This window comes from Helobdella robusta, assembly GCF_000326865.2.
Source record: "Helobdella robusta unplaced genomic scaffold HELROscaffold_44, whole genome shotgun sequence".
Lineage (NCBI taxonomy): Eukaryota > Metazoa > Annelida > Clitellata > Rhynchobdellida > Glossiphoniidae > Helobdella > Helobdella robusta.
In genome coordinates, this window is record NW_008705063.1 from 1,389,197 (window position 1) to 1,412,847 (window position 23,651).

The 23,651-nt window shown below is 30.3% G+C and overlaps 4 protein-coding genes across 4 annotated transcripts; 2 read left to right on the forward strand and 2 right to left on the reverse strand.

The window, feature by feature from the left end:
• Nucleotides 1–5,812: 5,812 nt before the first annotated feature.
• HELRODRAFT_177863 (hypothetical protein) lies at nt 5,813–9,766 on the forward strand (the record flags this gene model as incomplete). The annotated part of the gene is made up of 3 exons (XM_009025999.1): nt 5,813–5,824; nt 6,616–6,866; nt 9,628–9,766. 3 exons carry the CDS (start codon nt 5,813–5,815, stop codon nt 9,764–9,766), a joined length of 402 nt encoding a protein of 133 aa, XP_009024247.1.
• A 752-nt stretch (nt 9,767–10,518) lies between these two features.
• Nucleotides 10,519–14,135, forward strand: HELRODRAFT_177864 (hypothetical protein; the record flags this gene model as incomplete). Its single annotated transcript, XM_009026000.1, has 8 exons — nt 10,519–10,795; nt 10,883–11,021; nt 11,278–11,399; nt 11,996–12,277; nt 12,782–12,868; nt 13,214–13,305; nt 13,374–13,463; nt 14,004–14,135. 8 exons carry the CDS (start codon nt 10,519–10,521, stop codon nt 14,133–14,135), a joined length of 1,221 nt encoding a protein of 406 aa, XP_009024248.1.
• Nucleotides 14,136–15,784: 1,649 nt separating this feature from the next.
• On the reverse strand, nt 15,785–19,259 carry HELRODRAFT_177865 (hypothetical protein; the record flags this gene model as incomplete). The annotated part of the gene is made up of 4 exons (XM_009026001.1): nt 15,785–15,814; nt 16,262–16,702; nt 17,122–17,211; nt 19,233–19,259. 4 exons carry the CDS (start codon nt 19,257–19,259, stop codon nt 15,785–15,787), a joined length of 588 nt encoding a protein of 195 aa, XP_009024249.1.
• Nucleotides 19,260–20,036: 777 nt separating this feature from the next.
• Nucleotides 20,037–21,760, reverse strand: HELRODRAFT_177866 (hypothetical protein; the record flags this gene model as incomplete). The annotated part of the gene is made up of 3 exons (XM_009026002.1): nt 20,037–20,786; nt 20,914–21,003; nt 21,728–21,760. 3 exons carry the CDS (start codon nt 21,758–21,760, stop codon nt 20,037–20,039), a joined length of 873 nt encoding a protein of 290 aa, XP_009024250.1.
• Nucleotides 21,761–23,651: the final 1,891 nt, after the last annotated feature.

Sequence of the window (23,651 nt, forward strand, 5' to 3'; positions counted from 1 at the left end):
TCTCATAAGTTTCGTAGTCTAGGTTTTATCTTTGATTCTACTATGTCTCTCTCTTCTCAGATTAATAGTGTTGCTAGAAGTTCTTACTTTCATCTACGTAGAATAAAAAAACTTTTGCCTTTTCTTGATGATCCTACTCTTCTCCTTCTTGTTACTTCGTTAGTCTTATCTAGGATTGATTATTGTAACTCGCTCTACTATGGTCTTCCTGACTCTATACTCTATCCTTTAAGTAAAGCTTTTAACTCTGCTGCTCGTCTAGTTGCTCGTGCCCCTTTCTTTTCTCATATATCTCCATATCTTGTTCTCTTGCACTGGCTACCTATAAAATATAGAATAATTTTTAAAATTTGCACGTTAATGTATAAGTCTCAATCTAAATTATTTCCTAAGTACTTATCAGATATATTAATTGAACCTAAACGCCCCGGTTTACGATCGTCTTCTTCTTCTCGCTTTTTCTTAACTCGTGTTAAACACTCTTTTGCCAAATCTGCTTTTGCTTTTTCTGGTCCTTTTCTCTGGAACTCTCTACCTACTTCTCTAACTATTTCTCCATCACTTGCGAAGTTCAGAGCGGATCTCAAGACCCATCTGTTTTCAAAATTCATTGAGGAGCGCTGTTGAACATCGCGGAAATAGCGCTTTATAAGCTAATTGATTGATTGATTGATTGATTGAAGTCATTAGTCATTACCTATTATGTAAAACCATGGAAAAACCAAAATTGCGTAATTTGTATGTGTAATTATATAAAACAAACATTGAACAATTATTTTAATAATTACTAAAATAAACATTTAAAAACTTATGTTTTCTACTGTAATTTCATTACTTATTTATTCTGTTATTTAGTTAGTTTAAATTTTACGTTTACCTCTCTTTACAATTTATGTATTATATATATAGTATTATTTTGTTTACGTTTATATATTTTGTAATTTGGGTGGATTTTTGTTTTTTGCTTCTGAACAAGTGAGTTCTCTTCTTTTTTACTATGACTATTATTTTTATATCTTTCTATATCTTTTTCTATAACTTGTAAATATTATTATGCCTTATTCTAGAGACTTTCTCTTAAGACTTACGTTTACTTTTAGCGTGATGGCGGCACGTTTTCTCGGCGGTTTTTTAATTTGGGTGGATTCTTGTTTTCTGCTTCTGAACAAGTGAGTTCTCTTCTTTTTTACTATGACTATTTTTTTCTATATCTTTCAACATCTTTTCCTTAACTTGGAAATATTATTATGTCTTATTCTAGAGACTTTCTCTTTCTCTTAAGCCTTTCTAACACTCCTTTGTCTCCGACGAGAGTAGTTCGGCGGCGAATTTTTTACTTTAATCTTAGGTCTAATAATAACAATAAAAATAATAAATCTGACTCTAACAAAAAAATAAATATAGTTAGTAACCATAATTATATTAATAATAATAATGTTATTAGCAAGTATAATAAGAATAATAATAATTTTATTAAATCCTACTCTAATCCTAATGTAATTAATACTAATGATAAGAATAATAATTCTAATTCTATTAGTTTAAATAATATAACTAGATTTAAAAATACCAATATTCAACCTACCTCTACATTTTCACTGTTTAATATTAACATAAGATCAATTAATAAAAAATCGCTCTATATCCATCAAATAATCTCTTCCTCCTTACCTGATTTTTTTACTCTTACTGAAACTTGGCACGAGGACTCTAACTCTCCCTCTCTTATTCTTGCTACTCCTGATGGTTACAGCTTCCTTGAACTCTCTAGACCTCCAAAAAATCTTCTATCATCTTCTCATTCTTCTTAACTCGTGTTAAACATTCTTTTGCCAAATCTGCCTTTTCTTTTTCTGGTCCTTTTCTCTGGAACTCTCTCCCTACTTCTCTGACTACTTCTCCATCACTTGCGAAGTTTAGAGCGGATCTCAAGACCCATCTGTTTTCAAAATTCATTAAGAAGCGCTGTTGAACTTCGCGAAAATAGCGCTTTAGAAGCTAATTGATTGATTGATTGATAGGATGAAGGTAATGTTAACGAAGGTAATGTTCGTGATGGTTTCGGCGACGGTGAAGCATATCTAACAGGCGGAACAAATCATGTCAAATTGGCTGAACAGTTTGAACTAATATATTTTCGTTTAATAATATTACACAGAATAATTAAAAATAAATTTTGTTACATAAGCATCTGCGTCTCGTTATTATTTTGAAACTTTTTTTTAAACAAGTTTATTTCATGAAAACACATGAAAAAGGATTCCAAAAGAAACCAAAGTTCCAAATAACAAGGAACCCCACAAAAAATAATAAAACACATTAATGTTGTCAAACGTCAGTATCAATTTTTAAAAACTAATTAGTATTGTTACAAAATATTAGAATTAAAAAACATATGCATAAAATTAAACTTGTTGCAACGAGAAAGAAAAAATTTTATCACGAAAAGAAAGAAATTCAAATAAAATGAATTAAATAAATTAGAATTACCTTAAATATAAAACTAAAATATAAAATCAAAATATAATATCAAAGAAATGTGTATAAACAAAAACAATAAAACAATATTGTATACTAAATAAAATTAATTAAGATAAACATAAAAGAAACGATACGATTACGGCTACGGTGAAGCATATCTAACAGGCGGACTCAATCATGTCAAATTGGCTGAACAGTTTATTTAATAAATTTTCGTTTAATTAGAGTACACAGAATTACTAAAAATTAATTTGGCAAAATCCTTGAACTGTGCCTACAATGTAATTGAAAACACATTATAAATGCGGGAGATATGTATGAAAAAGAGTGCACATAGACAACGACCAATGAGATTGTGAGCACAATGTCGAAACATAATGTAAGAAATTTTATAAAATACGGAACTGTCAAATTTTATTATTTTAAATTATTTATATTAAAATAATAAAATAAAATAAATAATTTTTATTATAATAATAAAAATGGGAAAAAAAAATCTTATTGGCCATTTATATCATCAAATAATTAAAAATTGAAATGAAATGGAATAATGAAAATACCAAATAATTAACAAATAAAATGTATTTCCTTAATCTAGTAAAAATGCCGCAAAAACAATTTTTAATATTTTGAAGTGGTTATTATTTACGCGAGCCATAGCTGTTTGAATAAGCCCAAAATGAAACATTTTGTTTCGCGCGTCGTAGTTCCTTTTTTGAAAAAGACGATTTATTGTAAAATGAGTCAGGCAATAATATTAAATCGTTTAAATTTTAACAAGCTATATTGTCTCACTAGAAATCGTAGAATATCTAGGCAGTGGTTAAGGTTTAATGGGCTGTTGCATCGGGAAATGTTTTGCGAAAACAGCGGGGAAGAAATGTACGAGGTTATTCATTTAGTTAATAAAGTTGACCAAGTCATTTAGCGATGTCCAAAAAAAATTGCCAAATGAGGACAAGTGTTCGAAAGGATTCATTTTTTGAAAATAGTAAATTAGAGTTGTCGAAAACGATACAAATTTTTTTATTGTTGGGCATGGAAAATTTCTGTATATTTGACAACAAAAGAGGTTGGCGTAAATAAAAATACTGTCGTGGACTGGTACAATTTTTGCCGGGACGTTTGTATAGACCGTTGTATTGATAATTTTGTACAGATTAGGGGTCCCGGAACAATTGTAGAAATAGATGAAACTAAAGTTCTGTAGGCAAAATATTATAGGGGAAGAAACAACAGATATAAAGATGGATTGGTGTTTGGAGGAATACAGCCAGGGACGAAAATATGTTTTGCAGAGGAGGTACAAGCACGAGACTCACAAACTCTAATCCCTCTCATTCAAAAATGGATTGCTCCTGGGACAACAATAGTCTCTGATGAGTGGCGTGCATACAGTCAGTTGAACAACTTGGGTTATATTCAAATCACAGTGAATCACAGTGTAAATTTTGTTGATCCAGTCACGGGTGCACACACACAAAATATCGAATCGATGTGGGCCAGATTGAAGCGTACATTTAAATATATGTATGGGACATCCAAAGACTCGAAGGCTACATATTTAGCTGAATTTATGTGGAGAGAAAAATTCGGTAAGTTGCCTTTCGGAAATATCATTGTACATAATGCAACATATGCTAGGGACTATGATACCTTAATTTTTCTTTTTTCTTAATTTTAATTTTAATTTTTTTATAATTATTTTTATTAGTACATTTGTTTGATATTATTTAATGTAAAAAAATACAATTTTTGAAATGGTAAAAGGGAATAAAATGTATACAATCGTTTTGTCCAAAAATTTAATTTATATAAATACTAATTTATATTGCCGCCTGTAATCGATTAATTGATATTTTATATTCGTGACATTAACACTTCGATGGCTCCTTATTTTTTTAAAGTCTATTTAAATTTTAAATTGATACTTCGATAGCTCCGTATTTTCGTTCATTCATTAAGTTACAGCTGTTCCCTTTTCTAGTTATCTCATTGGTCGTTCACTTACAGCTGTGTTGCTTTCCATTTTTAGTTATCTAATTGGTCGTTGTTTATGTGCATTTTCTTTTTTTTTTTTATTAGTCTTTATTATTGCAGCTCTGACATACGCAGAACCACTTACAATGTTACAGATATATTATGTTATCTATATATCTTTTATTATGTTCTTCTTTTCTTCATCTATTGATTTGAAGCAGCCATCTTTCGCCACAAAGGCTGTTTATCCTTTTCACACGACGTACACATGTATCTGTGTGCACGCGCAAGCACCGCATCATATACGCTGAGTATATGATAGCCATTGAGATGTTTTGACTCAGCGAGCATTTGAACCACCGAGCCATCTCGCCAGCCAACATGCGACAACTTACGTCGTCTACCCATTTACCAACCTCGAAAGGATGGACGGCTTGGTTGACCGGGGGTCGGCTACCCGGATGAATCTGTAGAAACTGCAGAATTCGAACCCGGGTCGTGGGAGTGGTAGACGGACACTCTAACCGCTCGGCCACGAGACTTCTATACATATCTACATATCCTATACATATCTTTTTCATACATATCTTCCGCATTTATAGTGTGTTTTCAATTGCATTGTAGGCACTGTCCAAGGATTTTGCCATTAATTTTGTTACATAAGAATCTGCGTCCTGCTATTATTTTGAAACGATACGGTTTGACGAATAACGATACGATAACAATGCGATAACGAGGTATTGAAGACTATATAATAGCATCATGTGCACGAGTATGTGCACAAGTTGTATGATGATTTTGAATTTTCGGGTAAATAGTTTTTGAACCAGAACATCGCGCTATAACAATGACGCTTGACACATTTACAGTCTGCCCTAAGTTGTTTTCCCGCCAACTCGCTTTACAATATATATATATATATATATATATATATATATATATATATATATATATATATATATATATATATATATATATATATTGGTAGCAGACTGTTGTTAACGCAACATTTCAAAAGTTCAACACTACTTTCAACATTGTTCAACTTTTTCATATTTCTTTTTAATTTATTAATGTCAGAGAAATTAGACATTTTATTGTTTTTTAAAAATTTTTATTAAATAAATTTGCAAATAGCTATTTCGAGTTATAGATAACTCATCTTCAGTGCATTATATATAAATAAGGTATGTAAGATATTTGATAAGAAAGAACAAGTAATTATTAATTTATATAAATTATTTAATTAAAACAGAAAACTAATTAAATAAATTTAATAACATTAAACAATATAAAACGCGATTTTTAAAATTTTAACGGCAATTTTCAAATTATCAAGATTGTTTATATTATGGTTGTTAAGGTAAATATCAACGCTCAGCCGAGAAGCGCGAATTAATTTATTTAATTAACTACATATTATTAATATTATTTTTACAAAATTTAAAAACGTTATTATTATTATTATTGTTAACGTTATTATTGTTAACGATTATTGTATCGTAAACATGAGAGTCGGTCGATTTTAGTTTGCTCACTGTTTTTACCTACTTTAATTTGGTTTTATAAAGTTTAATAATATAAAAATTAGTTGTAAAGATGCAGAAAATTCTGTCGGTTAAGCTAGTTTTAATAAAATCTAATGTTAAATATTTATTTAGTTTTATTTTGCTTTTAAATATAATTTCAACTGTTAACGCTGGTAAATGTCAAACAACGTTGAATAATAATGACAATTTTAATATACGCAGCTCACCAAAAAATAATATTGTGATATCTCCTAACATTTTTAATAGTTCTAAAAGTAACGATATTTTAACTAACAACGATAATAATTTAATTCCATGTTGTTGTGGCAAGAGTTGCAAGGGTCGGAAGGGCTTGAAATTACACCAACGTTCTTGCAAAATGTTTAAAAACCTTAGGAACGCACTAGAAACCCCAGAGAAATCTGACAAAAATTTGGAACTGTCGCCAACCACCACAACGCGAAGCATCCCTTGAAAGGTTGGACAGCAACATCATGGAAACTCCTCTCATTGGAATAAAACTACCTAAGACTCTAAAACATTGGAGGGAAGCAAATACATACTTCCAACTCCACAGAACGTCCTTACCAAATGTATCCGACATCAACAATTTCACAATTTCAAGAAATATTTTTACAACATACTCCACGATCCATTTCACAATAAGTTTCGCCTTCCGAACTGGGTTCCAACATTGCAACAACCAACAATTCCATGCAACCACGATCCCCCAACATACCCCGAAATAGCAACAGTTATTAGAAAATGCAAACTTAGAGCATACCCCTGTCCGCTCGATCAAATCTCAATAATTGTCTTCAAAAAATGCCCTATGCTGCGCACAATCCTTCACCAATTAATAGTCGAATGCTGGAGGTCTGTTACGATTCCATCCTGTTGGAGAAAGGGCTTCACCATTTTAATCTATAAAAAAGTGACCCCAATGACCCAGCTAACTTTAGACCGATAACGCTCCAACCGGTTCTCTACAAGATCTTTTCTACATGCCTTAACAACAGAATACACAAATATCTGGAAAACAACAGCTTTATCAACACCTCAATACAAAAGGGTTTCTATCCAAAATTGGACGGAGTGACGGAACACACTCATCTACTTACCCACCTGATGAAAGATGCGAAAAAACATCATCGAATGATCATCGTCACCTTTCTAGATCTCAGAAATGCATTTGGTGAGGTTAGTCACGATCTTTCGCTTACTTGGCTAGGTAAAAGCCTAGACCCGTTGATATGCGAAGCTGTAAGAGATTGGTTGTCTCTTCCCGTAAGTAATTGTGTTGCTGAAGTTTTGTCGTTGCCTTACAAAAGTGGAGGGTTAAACATAAAATCGCTAAAACATCACACAGAGCTAATGAGATTAAAACTTCGGAGACACTTAAAAACAAACACCAGGGAAAAAATGAGAGTTCTGTGGCAGGAATCAAAGAACGAATACAAAAAAGTCGACAACCAAATCCAAAGCAACGATATTCAAATGGAGTGCAACGTCCTGAAACAGCGTCAACACCAAAATGACTTCAGCCATCTATCGTCGCTACAATGCCAAGGAACATTGATAAAGTCGATTAAGGAAAACATTCACGACTCAGAGATCACCCGTTGGGTTAATGCAACAAAATCCCTGCCAGATGTTTTATACAAATTCATAAGGAAATATCTCATTCAACAACTACCAACCAACGCTAACCTAGTCAAATGGAAAAAAACGAACAACGCAGCATGCTCTTTCTGTAACGCCAAGGAAACAAATAAGCATGTAGTATCAAACTGTGGTTCGCCATCTGCACTCGCTAGGTACTTAAATCGCCACAATAAAATACTTGCCATCATCTTAAACAACATCAAATCATGCATCGAGCCTGGAGCAATCATTTTTGCGGATATCGAAGAATAATCGATCCGCCCTGTGTCGCAACTGTTTACCTCGCTCAGACCAGACATAGCAATCTTGTACAAAAAACGATTGAAATACTGGAACTAACAGTATGTCATGAAACCAATTACACCAAATCAAGAAACTACAAAGTGGATAAGTACAAGAACAACCTCAAGAATAACCTATCGAATGATTTTAAGCATTGCAATATTTTAATCAACACTTTTGAAATTTTGCCAATAGGACTTTATAATTCTTTCAATTTATCTCAAACTAAAATAAACTGGTGTGACGATTTTAGATCTAGCTTAATCAATTCTGCGATAGCATCTACTTATGCAATATATTGTGACAGAAATAAAGCTTGACTCTAGTTTTTATATTATTTTATCATCTTTGCACACATTCATAATGACGAGCATTGATGTTAAATTATCCATTATTTTAATCTTTTAACTGTTATAATAATTGATCATTTTATATTTAATTGTAATTTTTTTTTACTTATATTTTGGCTTATGAAGAAATAAAAGAGTTCTCATTATTATTATTATCATCGCTGTGGTTCTTCTTGCTTCTTGTGATGATGTGTGTGTGTGTAAATATATATAAAGAATATAGGTTATATAAGGATATATGACAATTCATTTACTATTTATTTACACACGGTTGCTGAAATTCTTACATTTTCACTACCTTACATTTTGTAATTATTTTTTTACTTATTGTTCATTTTTTAGACTACAATTATATGTTAATTATAATAAATATTGTTTATTTATTCATTTATTATTCTGACTTCACTTGAAGCAGAAGTTTATGAATGAATTAAAAAAAATTACCTTTGCCACGCCTTTCTGGTTAGATCTTATTATTTTATTCTTATGTTTTATCTTATCTAATCTAATAGCTAATAATACTAATCTATCTTTAGATTATGTTGTTTTATTCATTATTATTCATTATATTTTGAAATTAAAAATTAGATTAGAATAATCTTGGTTAATTTATGTAATGTAATGTGATGAAATATGTTTTTCAATACCACAGTATTAAATATTAAATCTAAGACTTTTTTTTTAGAAAAAATCCTAAAAATTTTAATTTAATAATTATTATTATTCTCTTTTAGATAATCCCAAGAGATTAAATTAATTAGTTTTTAATATTTTTTTCCAGTTCAGCAGTTTCATAAACCATGGGACTTTTTTATCTGGAACTTTTCCTATCTAAATTTATTTTTCTTTTTCTTTTCCATTTGGTTAACACTGCCTTATATAGTCAAATTCATTATGACTCGGTAGTTTTCAAAGAAACTGGATCATCTTTTTCTTTTTCTTGTGGCAACGACAATGATAATAAAAATAACAACAACAATAACAATTCTAAATATCGATGGATCCACCTTGAGTTTTCTTCCTTCACTGACAAATTGGTGAACAATCAATTGTTCGACCAGAGGTTATCTCTTGTTCATTTTTAATATTATTATAATTTCTTTTAATTCTCATGTTTATTTTTATTCTAATTAAACAAATTTGAAAACATTAATATATAAAACTGAATTATGATACATCATTATTTTCATAATTTATCTTATTTTGTTTAAATTAATTGATGACAATTGTGTAAAAATGATGATAATGTTTTAAAATGTTTAAACTTCATCAACTAATGGTTCTACACTACACAAAGAGGTGAAAAACTTACTTTTCAAAAAATTTTCTTTACATTTCAGAGGCCAAATTAGTGATCATTACGATCTACATTTTGAAAATGCTGAAATTATGCATGCTGGCTTTTTCAAGTGCAGAGTGGAGGATACAGATGGAGTAGAAAAATGGACGACAATGCACAAATTGATTGTCGTCTGTTAGTCGTTTATTTCTTTTTAAAACTTGTTCTTTCTGTATGCTAGTTGGTTCATTACAAACAACAACAACATTTTTGCATATGAGTTTTTTGAAAAAATTTATATTTATATCCAACCTTTTTTACATTTGATTACTATTTAATTGACTGATGGTTATTACAAATTGTTTTACACGAAAAAATTTTATAATGATTTGAAATTTTTAAAATAACATTAAATTACATTTAGCCATATATATTAAATGTTATATTCTATATATCTGAATACAGCACTCGAAAGGTAAATTTTTCTATTTGTTCTTCAATGATTTCGTGCAATTTTTTAAATAAATGATTTCATCCCCTACATTCAAAACTTTTTCAATGGTTAATTGGAGCCGGCATGGCTTGGGATTGTTCCATTGGGTGGTTGTCATATTTAAGCTTATTATATGTTCATTTTTTTTGTTGAGTTTGGTTAAGTGGCAATTTGTTTATTAATTTGATTTTGCACATTTGCAACTGCCACATCATCTTTAATTATCACCTTATGAAAATGTTTGTTGGCTCACTTTTTGATAAGCACTATTTTTAAGGCATGTTAAAATTTAAAATATAAAATTTTTTAAAGCATGCGCTTGAATTACATTGTATAGATCATATTTTAATGTGTAAGTTGAGGTACTGGACATCTTATTTTTTTGAGTTATTTAAATTAATAATATGTGTGCTGATGATGAGACGGATATTATGAATAATCGTCACAGATACTGACAAGATGGAACTGAAAGTTGGAAATGATGGTGTCATCCGTGTAATTGCTAACGTATCTTACGTTGCTGATGAAATACCAAAGCCTAAACTAGGACTTCGTTTTACAAATGAAAATCAGTCGTATGAAGAAATGAATTGCATTTCTTGTTTGTCCCATCACACAGAGTGTCACCTGGAAATACGTTACCATACCCATGAACAGGTTCCCTCTGTTTACAGCATTATATTTGACAATGGTAAAAGAGAACTTTTTAAACAAGGAAAGTTATTGTTGACTAAAGGTATGAAATTTTTAAAAATAACTAATTAATCAAGTAATATAAATCGACGAAGTTTACAAACTCATTGAGAACACCTTTTTTTTTTAGAAACAAAGCATAGATACTTGTCCAAAGGTGAACCATTTTCGGAGAGTTGTGAGTCACCCCCATCTTCTCCAATACAATGGTTTTTATATAGAACTCCGATCACCCAGAACACTGCAGCTGCTGGGAAAAATAACTATAGGTTACATTTTTAAATAGGATAATTTTGTCACATTTTTGAAATTATTCTTCCAATAAAATACAATTTTCCAATTTTTCTTAACCATTTGACAAGGTTCAAATTTTATTTTATTTTTCTGAGAATTTTTCTTTCGGCCAAAAATATTTTAGAATTAAATTAATTTATTTAATTATTCATTTATCAACTCTATTCAAAATAAAATTTTTGACAATATCCGTTACAATGTTTAATTTAATGAGCGAACATTTTTTTGTAGCATGATAACTGGCAATGCCATCAGCATTGAAAGTGTGGGCCCAATTAATGCTGGCACTTATGTGTGCTCCTATAATCACAATCCTCATGTTATCCTAAAAAATATTTCCCTCTCCATTATTGGTTAGTTTTTATTTATTAATAAATATTCTACTACAGAGTTAGTTTTTAATGGTTTAATGAATGAGTGGGAAAGCCGTTTTGCAAACAGTATTTATGCTGGCTAGATAATGACAGATGGTAAAGTTGTTTGTTGTATCGAGTTGTAGCTTCTGAATTTTTTGTATCTTTCATTTTACGTGTGGCTGTTGGATGGGTGTTGTTATTGGAACCGGAAGAAGTTCTAGATTTATGCCTGGTGTCATCACCTTCAACAGACATCATTCTGCATGGCTTCTAAGCGTTAGTGAGAATCGGGACGAAACTCAGTTAAATTCCATAACATTTTATTTATCTGTGTCATGAACGATGAAAATGATAAATCCATTCACTCTAAAACTACCACTTATTTATTTTTTGTGTTCTGCTGTTCATTTATGGATGTTTTTAAAAATTTTAATAATGAGAAATGAGTGAATAATGAAAAATGTAATGGCAAATTTAATAATTTTAAAATTAAAAATTAAATTGTAATAATGAGTGGACATGTTGTGCTCATTCAAACCAAAACGTTTCCCGATTGTTATATGATGCTGTTGTCAAATCAATTTTAAACACAGACAAGACTCGCATTTCTTTTCAACCAACGCATAATAATGTCACGTTGGAAATGTGGATAACTTACGCTGGGTCTGATTCATCACCACCTGCCTTGTTTCAATGTGCTTTAAGTAAACGCTTGATAACCATGAACAACACACAATGCATCACCAGTGAAGTTGGAGAAGGAAATTGTTATTTGAAATATATCACCGATTTTGCTGCTAACAGATGTTTCATTGTTTTGGGAGATTTTTATTTTGAAGAAGAATTTAAAACCGATGTAAAAGAGGCAGAAAATGGTTTGATTTGTACTGATTGCTTGATTATAACGTTAAATATTGTTTCATTTTTATTTATTTCAAAAGGGTTGTCGTGCTGGGTGAAAATTATTATTATCATCATTATCATCAGTATTGTTGCAGTTCTTGGCATTTTAGGCAAGTTATTTTCAACTGTTTTTAACATTTTTGATTAATTTCGTATCTAGTTTCAAACGAATTCAACAGCTCATAGGATATTTAATTGTTTAGTCTAATACTTGTTAGATTATCTATTTTGACCAAATTTTATTGGTGAAATTTTTTGTTTGTAAGGTTTTTTAAATTTATAAAATTGAAATTGTTTTAGATGTAGTATAGAAAAATTTGACGTCAATTTGATCGAATATTCGGAAAAATACAAATTTTTCAAAATTTTAAGATTATCTCTATTTAACATTATCGTTGCAGAAATAGCTTCATGTTTTCAAATAGCAGCATATTATTTTGCTAATTAATGGATTGGTATATTTATATTTATTCAAGGTTGTGTCATAAAAAGAAGTAAAGGCAAACGAAAACAAATTTCCAAACAGTGTCCAGACATTATCCATGATCCGGAATCCACTTCTAGTTGGTTATTTATTCAAATTTTTGCATTTAGCGCGTTGTGATGATAGGTTTTTGATAGGTTTTGCTCTCGACAAGAAATAAATGATCTGTTATAAAATGAATTTAATAGGAATAGTTTTGTTTTTCTATGTCGAACATTTGTACATTAAAATAGGTAATAATAATTATTATTGTTATTATAGTTATTATTTATTTATTAGAAAGTTTATATAGTGGCCTTCATATTTCTCGAAGGTGCAACTCTATACTAAAACTGGGTTACATAGTTTTTGTTGGTGAATATTCACTTCAATAAATATTTAGTTGTTTTTGGCTATTTGAGCTCATTTTACAATAAAATTTTAGATGTAGACTACGTAGGATCACCGCCAAATCAAGTGTCTAAGGATTCGTCATTTTATCGTAGGTCAAAAGACATTTCACTGCCTAAATTGGAGGTTTTAAAATTTTTCTTATTCAAAGCTCGTATACTCGTACCATTCATACAATATATCATTTATTAAAGGCCGAAAGCTTAGATTTGAAAGAAGATACTAAAATTGACACCATTGGACAATCAACAGTTGTAACCGCAAGGAACAGCGTAGCAAATCAGGTTTGATTGGTTTTTAGGTTTTTAAATCTTTTGAATTGAATAGCAAACAATTCATCAGTAATGTTCAGTTCCATCTTCATACATCATGAAACTCCAACGTGAAACTTGTTGCTTGAGATAAAGGCTACCATCTTAATTCTTTTCCTTTCACGTACATTGGTTATTCAAAATTTTCATTTAATTATTCAGTCTGAATTATTAGCTGAATAATTAGCTGGCAGACTTATTATTACTATTATTATTATTATTATTATTATTAGTAGTAGTAGTAGTAGTAGTATTGTTGTTATAATTACGTGCACGTAACGCATGTAAATTCTCTTGAAGCCATCTGTAGACTTAGCTGGCTGGCTACCGCCCTTCCAGATTGCACGTGGAGTTGTTGCGTTTAGCTGCCCATCATTTTTTGTGATTTGTATCCTTTGTGGTCCGTTCTGCTGTTGACATCATTTGAATCCTATATTTAAAATATAATTTTTCCTAATTTAACGTTTTAATGGCTTTTGTTTTATTTAACCTATTGATGAAAACTTGTTGCAGAATGAAATCGGTAATGAAGAAATGTCTCCATCAACTTATCTTTCCTCAGTTTCTTGTGAAAATATAGAGAGGAATTCTGAAGAGATTGAGAGATCCAGAAGCAACGATGAGTTATCAAAACTGATGGTCTAGGTCCAGGATTATACCAACATTTTAACTAGCTGCTAATCTGATTATTCAATTCAATTCAATTCAAACAAACTTTTATTCAGTAAAAGCAAAAAATACATTACTAGGAGACCCGAAGTTTTCACTTGTTGGGCCACCAAAAAGAAAACATTTAAACCAAAAATTCGACAAATTTAAAAAAAAATGTGTTGATAATAACTGAAAAATAAAGATTATATTATGATAAGAGATAAACATAGCGTTATTGCCAACTTCTGGCAGAAAAAAAATGCAAATTCAGAATAACAAAAACATTATGATAATAAATAAATATAAATTAGAAAAAATAAATGTTCAACTATTTATAAAAGAATGAAAGTGATCAGCCAAAATCAGTTGATAAATTGAATTCTTAAATAGACTAAGCGTGTTTGAATTTTTTACGTTACTCGGTAATAAATCCCAGAGTCGACATGAAACATGAAAAACTGAGTTAATAAAAAAGTTTGTGCGAGGTTTTGGAAAATAAGTCTCTGGTATGTCTTAAAATTCTAGAACGATCATCCATCAAGTGATTTAGTTGATTGCGTAATGAAGGACAATAATTGAGTTTGTACAGTTTATAAAAAAACGTTAAAGTATAAAGAATATGTAATTGAAAAACTTTTAAAATTTTAGATGAAATAAATAAATGACGGACATGATGAGATTTTGTTAAACCATACAAAATACGAATAAAAAAATTTTGACAGAGATTTAAAATTTGTAAATTAGATATTGTTGTAAAGCCCCAAATAGAAATACAATAAGTAAAAAATGGTAAAACAATTGAATTATACAATGTTATAAGTACATGTTTTGGAAACTTAGATCTTAGACGATATATTATACCTAAATTTTTTGTTATTTTTTGTGAAATAAATTCAATATGACCAGACCATGACAAATTACTAGAAATAATAATGCCTAAAAATTTTGTAGACTCAACTCTATTAATGCAACTATTATTTAACATAATTTGAATATTAACAATGTTAGTGCGAATTTTTGGACCAAATAAAAAATAAAATAAATTATGTTTTTTTAAATTATGTTATGATTATGTTTTTATATATGTATATATTTGCGTTAATTTTCAATATCTCTCATTCCAGTTTTATATATATTAACTGATATTAATTAATTACATTAGTTTAGTAGTTGATTGGTTGTTTATTGATTTGAAAATTGATTTTCAAATGTTAATTCCAATTAGTCATTTGTATTTTTGTTTGGATTTGCGGGTGTCCGGTTATGCAGTTGTTCAATTGGTTGAAAGAAGATGAGTGGGTCTCTACGAGCAAGGGCCTATCTACTTAAAGTTTTTGCTGAAGAATAGCATAGAAATGACATCGATGATGATGATTGATGGTTGATTATTATCTCAGGATATCAGTTCAAAAAATAAGTTCTGTTAAATAAACTCGAGGTTGATTTTTAAACACTTTAATCTCTAAGGTGTGTCAGTGATAAAGTTACATCAAAATTATTTGCTAGTTATCGATTTTACTGGTCCAATTGAGGTTGTAGGGGGTTTTTTAATTCTAAAATTATTTTTATCCCATTTAAAAGTTTATAATTTTTGACGCAAGATCAGGTAAGTCATATGTGAGTCACAACACAAAGTAACTGATTTAGTAACTCGGGTAGAACATTACAACTTTCTGCAAATGGTTTTTTCCAGTTTTCATTTAAGGAGATTGTGCTAAAAAATAAAATTATTATTATTGAAACCGAATTTAAAAATAATAAGCGGAATCCTGTGCGCTTTTTATGGATGTTTTAAATAAATTATCAATATTTCAAAAAAATTAAATGATCGGAAAAATTTATCCATTTGGAAAAATCAGCTTTGGATAACTTTTTATTATCAAATGAAGAGTTAAAATACGAATCATTAATTAAATCGAGTCTATAGACAGGGATGGCAAAATCAGTTATTAATTGAAATTTCATTAACTTTCAACTCGTATTAATATTAAATTCAAAATTCATCTTTCATATGTATAAAAATGTAAAATTAATATTTTTTATGTTGAGGGTGTAACAATTTTTTAAATAAAATGAATATATTCAAGTTTTAAAAGAAATCTATATTCATTATTCATTACTTTTATTTTTTTAGACTGCCTCCATTTATTGTAGAGGACGATTCTCATTAAATAACTGCAGTAGAGAAATATGGTGCACAATAGAGAGCCGAAGATCATGTACAACGAGGCCATAGAAGGATCTCTCCAGTTTAAAATTGTGTAATATAAAATCTCATCGTACATTCTAAAATAAATGTAAGTGAACAATGTGTACAACAAGGCGGCCATGGTTACCCAAACAAAATGAAGCAATTTGAATGGAGCAGCGGATAGCAACAAGTCAAGCAGGACGATAATGTTGACCAAGATGTGGGAATTGATGTCAAAGAGGGAATTCCCTGAAGTACCTGCCACTCTCACCTCCAGTAAATAATAGCAAACGACAACCACTAGTGAGCCGCAGTAACCAACGTATCGAGCCATCCATTCGATGAAAATGCTTATTTTCAACATTATCAACTTTGCGTCGTTTTAACGGGATCATTCAACGATTTGTTGCTTGAATTTGTTTTGTTTCCATGAACATCCAACCGTGAATTGGAAGGTCTGCGTGTCAAAACTTCAACAGTTACTACCCGTATTGCTGAGAAAACGAAATATATCGTGAGTGTTTTGTATGCAACGTTGGTGATATAGCAAAAGTATAAAACTCCGTATAATGATGGGGCAATGTTGGTGAACAAGGTCATTTAAACTGCTGTGATGATCTTGAAGAGGTGGAAGATGATCGCAGGTATCGGCCACTGCAGATTATATAAAATATTATTATTATTATTATTTCATTCATCTTTCCTGAATAGAATTTATTTAGCTTATTTGAAATAATTTAATTAAATGCAAGATCTGTAAAAAATATTATAAAATATAAAACATCTCACTTGGCATTTATTGAAAAGATTAAATTTTTTGATTGGGAAAACAAAATTCTGCAATCTAAATTCTTCTCTTATTTCATCAACCACATCATTCTGAAATGTTAAAAAATTAAAATTAATTATTAACTATGTACGTCAATTTAAGCAAATGAGCTTTATGAATAAAACAAAAATTTTATTTGCTTCCAAAAATTAAGGGTTGAAATTAAGGAATATAAAGCAGTTTGACTATAATAGAATTCAAAAAAAATTCTTATGGCCACCTAAACAAGAAAATAAAGTTTCATTAAATCCCATGGTAACCATTAAATTATTAAAGTTATTAAATGCTGGTTTAACGTTCAGTAATATATATATACATATGTTCGGTGTTGGTCAACTTCCTGTTTAACTTTCCGATTTTTCTTACTGATGGTCGTAAATAGCATAATTTTTAAGTTTCTTGAGTTCAAAACCAAAATTTTTGTCTATTTTATGCATGATAGAACAAAAAAGCTTTTTTCGCTATTCCTATACCATTTTCAGTGTCCTACGGTATAATTAGATAAAACTATTCATTAAAGAATTTTGAAATTAAGTTGAGGTTTTTTCAATTAAACAAAATTATGTTTATTATTTAGTGCTATTCAACGTGTTTTTTGAATTGTTTTTAAAAATTAAAATAAAAAGGAATGAGATTAAAACCAGATCGTTGCATGCGCAGCCGAAACCGCATAGCTTCTAAGTTGGCATTCATTTGCTTTGATATCTGGTTCAAATGCTAAAAGAATAGATGTTAGAAACTAGTGAACTGGAAGATTCAGTGTAAGTTAAGTTTGCTATTGAATTCAAACGATAAAAACAATGGTGCTAACGTCATCTCCCATCTTTCTCTAACAGAGACAAAAAAACTTAAAATTTGTAAAAATAATATTTTTGAACAAAGAACACTTGAAAATTTTCAAAAATAACTTAAAATAATTTTATTAGCTTTTAAAAAGCATCAGTTACTCAGTCTCAATATGTCGGGGGGGAACTTTATTGAACCTTGCAAGACCGGTGGATGAACGAATGATGAAATAAATAAATAAATATTATATATATAATATATATAATATATACATATAAATAATATATACATATATATATATGTATATATTAATATATATTAATATATAATATATACACAAACACACACACACTCACTTATATATATATATAATATATATATATATATATATATATATATATATATATATATATATATATATATATATATTTAACAATATTCTATAAATTCTACCGAATGTTTGGCGTTAATATGTTTGTAGTTCGTTTTTTCAATTTTTCTCACTAAAATTTTTTGGTGAACGTTTAGTTTATTAAAATTCAAAATAAACTTATTTTCCGAATTCATGCTGCAAATAAGGCCATCTTTCGATTCCGAAGGAATCATCATCAGTGCTTACTGCTGTTTATATAGGAAAATATTGACTTTGTCAAAATGAATTTAGATGGAGATTGACTTTGTCAAAGTGAATTTAGATGGAAATTAGGTGTCAGGTTTTTTTATTGGCTGGTCATCTTCTTTGGTCTCCTTTCTTCATCGATAGCATCATATTCTTCTTTGTCACTATTTACAATGCTAGTTTTTATTACTTCTTTGTTTTCGTTGTTGGGCAATAGCAACAATGTTATATTACTTCTCCACTAGTTTGTATGGTGAATTACCTATTTCAATAATTCATAACAATGAATTATGAAATGTGAAACAATGAATTATGAAATGTAATCAAACGCATCGTAGACAATCTTGAGCTAACGTTATATGACTTCACTGCTGTGTTAAGCTGTGTCTTTGTTGTGACGCAACACAACTTCATTAGAATTTCAAACATTGAAGAAGTTAATTTCCAACATGTTGTTTATCACATTATAAATAATTTTAGCGATTCTATCTTACATTGCGTTCCCTTCAAACTCTCTCCTCTCGCCTCTCTCCAAAAAGCGCAAAAAGACTTGCTAAACTCGTTCTAGACGTATCTTATTTAACAGCAAGTTCATCTTGTTTAATTAAATTGCACTAGCTGCCAATACGCCAACGACTCCTCTTCAAAATTGTGGTCATCACGTACCTGGGATACATAATCAGCAACCGCCATTTCTTTAGGATCTTTTGTGTATTTGTCAGAATGTTGGGCACCAACTTCGATCTGATGTCTCTAATGGTTTACATCAACTCGTCAACAAGTCCGCACTTGCTAATAGAGGATTTTCCTTTTGTTCTCTTTCTGCCCTCACCTGTCAGACAACAACCGTTTCTTCAACTGTTCAATAAGCAATTAAAGCATCATTTGTTTTAACAGACATATTTAGTTGTGATCTAGATGACAACTCATCCTGAGCGCTCCAGGCGAATGCATAGACCATTGTGATAAATGACACATTAATATTTTTAATATTACTGAATGTTGAATTTTATTAGTGTTTCAAAAAAAAAAAATTTTAGGGATTGTTTTTTGGTTTTTTAATTTTTTTGCATATCTTTCTCAAACTCGCCAATGTCCAGTGTTCACATACGTCCAGCATATAGTTAATCTATTGTGAACCATTTGAAGATTCTCCAAACGGTCTTTGTTTGTACTTTAATGAAATTTAGCCATTTAACGTTTCAAATAAGAAGTCAATAAGCAGGAAAAGTTCAATTAAAAGATACAACAAAAATTTGTTTTTTTATCATTAAAATAAAATTTAATTTACTTCAAATTTTTATTGATTCAAAAATTTTATCTTTCAACTATATATTAAAGCCATATTGATGTGCTCAAATCTTGTCCATCAAATAAAGTTAGATGCAATAATATATATCCTATTGTTGCAATTTTAAAATACGTAACAGAACATGTTGAAGTAGTTTCAAGCAAAATCTGCTTTATATTTTATAGATTACTTTTATTTTTCTTGAACTGCCTCCATTTATTATAAAGGAAGATCCTCATTAAATAGCAGAAGTAGAGAAATATGGTGCACAGCAAAGAGCCAAATATGGTAATTATTAGAAAGTACAACGAGGCCATAGAAGGATCTCTCCAGTTGAAAATTGTGTAATATAAAACCTCATCGTACATTCTAAAATAAATATAAGTGAACAATGTGTACAACGAGCCGGCCATAGTTGCCCAAACAAAATGAAGCAATTTGATAGGAGAAGCGGAGAGAAACAAGTCAACCATGATGACGAAACTGATCAAGATGTGAGAATTGATGTCTAAGTAGGTAGTCTCTGATGTACTTTTCGTATTATATTCCAGAGAATAATAGCAAACGGCAACCACTAGTGAGCCGCAATAACCGAGGTGTCTAGCCATCCATTCGATGTAAATGCTTATTTTCAACATTATCAACTTTGGGTCATTTTTAAAGTGATCATTTAACAATTCACTGCTTGAATTTGTTTTGTTTCCATGAACATCCACCAGTGAACTGGAAGGTCCGCGTGTCAAAACTTCAACAGTTACTACCCGTATTGCTGAGAAAACAAAATATGTTGTGGCTACCGTGTATGAGAGATTAGTGATGTAACTAAAATATCTTTTTCCAAAAGAAGATGGTGCAATGATGGTGAACAAGGTCATGTAAACTGCTGTGATGATCTTGAAGAGGTGGAAGATGATCGCAGGCATCGGCCACTGCAAGTTCATGCATGTAATCATTTATTGTTTCATTTATTTTTTTAAATAGATATTCAGTTATAACAGAACATAAATGTATTGAAAATTCTTTAAAAAAAAATATTTTTCAAATAAAATATCTCACTTGGCATTTATTGAAAAGATTAAATTTCTTGATTGGGAAAACAATGTTTTTCAACCTGAATTCTTCTCTTATTTGATCAACCACGTACTTCTGAAAATTAATAATAAAAAGTGGATCCCTGATTAGGTACGTGAATTTAAATAAATATTCTCGGTGGAAAATTAATCCGTCAGTAAATCAGAAATAACAATGAAGGACGAAAAATATTCTGTCACCTTAATCTTTGCTTACAATCATTAAAACTCTCTTACTAGATTTAGTTAACTTCCAGATTTTCACTAAAGCGTCAACGTCACAGCGTGTCCAGTTTATCACCGTTATAATGTTATTCACTCAATTCGCATTCATAAGAGGTTAAAATCGTGATGGAATGCTCTATTAAACAAATTACTCCTCAAATTTTTCACTGAAACTATCTGTTTTAATATATGCTATTGAATGACTATTCCATATATTTGGCAGAGCAACTTGTACATTATCAGCCAGTTTTGTCCTAAATTTGGGTATAACTATAATTTCAAATGAACTGGATAACGTTACATGTCCCGTACCTACCTAAATTCTGTGCTCCCACCATGCAAGTAACCATGAGCCACTGCAGTCATCTTAAATCTTATTACATCCTTGATAGGTAGCCAGTAGAGTCACTTTGTTATGTGATCACATCTACTCAGTTCAATAGGCATTTGTTATATATAATTTTTTTTTCTGTTTATTTATGAACAATTGAAATAATAAGAATTAGATTTAAGAGGTGATAAAATTATTTAGATACGAATCACCACAAGAGAGTTCAACAAGCATTTGTACCAACTTCGTCGAATTCAGAGAGTATCTCATCATCCATTTTCATCCAAAAAAAAAAAACTTGAAACTAATTTTTTAAACTTATATTATTGAAAATCGTTCATTCGGTTTTAAATTATCTACAATCAAATCTCGAATAAACATTAAGCTTGCCTTTCTGTAAAGTAATGTGAAACTGAAAATGTTATTCAGCCCTGTCAAACAATCAAATGAATGAATGAATGAATGAGTGAGTGAATGAATAGATGAATTGTCGTATATATATATATATATATATATATATATATATATATATATATATCTTGTGTAACTGCATTAAAGCTCTCAAACTATTCTTTATTAATTTTTATATTCATTCATACATTCATTCATTCATTTAGTCGTGAATATGATCGTCCCCTTGTTCATTATTTTTTTGATCATTCATTCGTTCGTTCGTTCGTTCGTTGGTCCATTCGTCTATTCACGTAATCGTTCAACAATCGCCTATATTTTTATTTATAAAATTATTTGTTCATTTATTTTTTTATTTATTATTTATATATGCAGTTTTTATTAATTATATGCAAAGTGTGGGCACATATTTATATAGTTATAATAATTAACTTAGTAAAATGATTTGAGTCTAATGGAGTTCGAGGTTAAAGGAGTGATAGGAAGGGGTCGTCCGCGATTGGGATGGAGAGAGCAGGTGGAGAAGGACAGAGTGAAATCGGGGTTGCGTGATACTGAGGCGAGTGACAGATGTGAATGGCGTCGAGGGGTATTTCGGTTTCATCATAGGTAGCCGAACGGCAACCCCCGATCTCGGGGAAAATGTCGTCTAAACGTGTGTTGTTGTTGTAGTTGATTTGAGTCTAATAAGTAATTATTAATTTAATTTGTATTAATCGAATAATGATGTTGCGACTACTTATATAAACAAGTATATATAATAACATAATTATAAAATATACACGGACATCACACACCCACACCCACACACACACACACACACACACACACACACACACACACACACACACACACACACACACACACACACACACACGAGAATGATGCATCTTAACCAGCGCAAACTGCCGGACAGCCAAATGAAGAATATATCTTTAAAATATGACCTAACAGTTGAAACATCTAATCCACTTATTTATTGACGAACAAGATGTGCTTTGTTCAATGTTCTTTTCTTCATGATTATTAAGATAGTCAGTGATGTGCGAGATGAAGATTGTATTAATTTGTTAAACTGTCGGTGCATGCATGTAGAATTTATCCTCAGTGGGTTATATATAAGTCTACAAGTCTTACCGCAAAGTTATTAAAAAAGTTCTCCAAAATTTGATTAATTGTTAAATAATTTAGTATTTAATTGTTATTGCGTAAACTTAGGTAAGTAGGTAGGTTCAATTGGGACAAAGGTTTGTTAGTTTTTCATTTTAATACGCCTGTTTATAATGAGGCATGACATAAATTGTTTTGCCTATTTTTTTATTGAAAATGAAAATGCATTCTAATAAAAACTGCATTTCAATGAATGGTTTACAAGTTCTGTTTGGAACAGCATAACAGCATAATGACGCCACACACACACACGCACTGTAGAGAGAGAGAGAGAGAGAGAGAGAGAGAGAGAGAGAGAGAGAGAGAGAGAGAGAGAGTGAGAGAGAGAGAGGTAAAGAGAAAGAGAGAGAGGTAAAGAGAGATAGAGAGAGGAGAGAGGAAAAAATAGAAATAGGGAGAGAGAGTGAGAGAGAGAGAGAAAGAGAGAGAGAGAAAGAGAGAGAGAGAAAGAAAATGTGAAATAACAATAGTGTTCCTCAACTTCATGTATGGTGAGTTACTCATTGAGAAGTTAGGTCTTTTGATTAATAACGCAATAAATTCTGAAAGGTTGATTTATATTTTATATGCATTGTAAACAATATTGA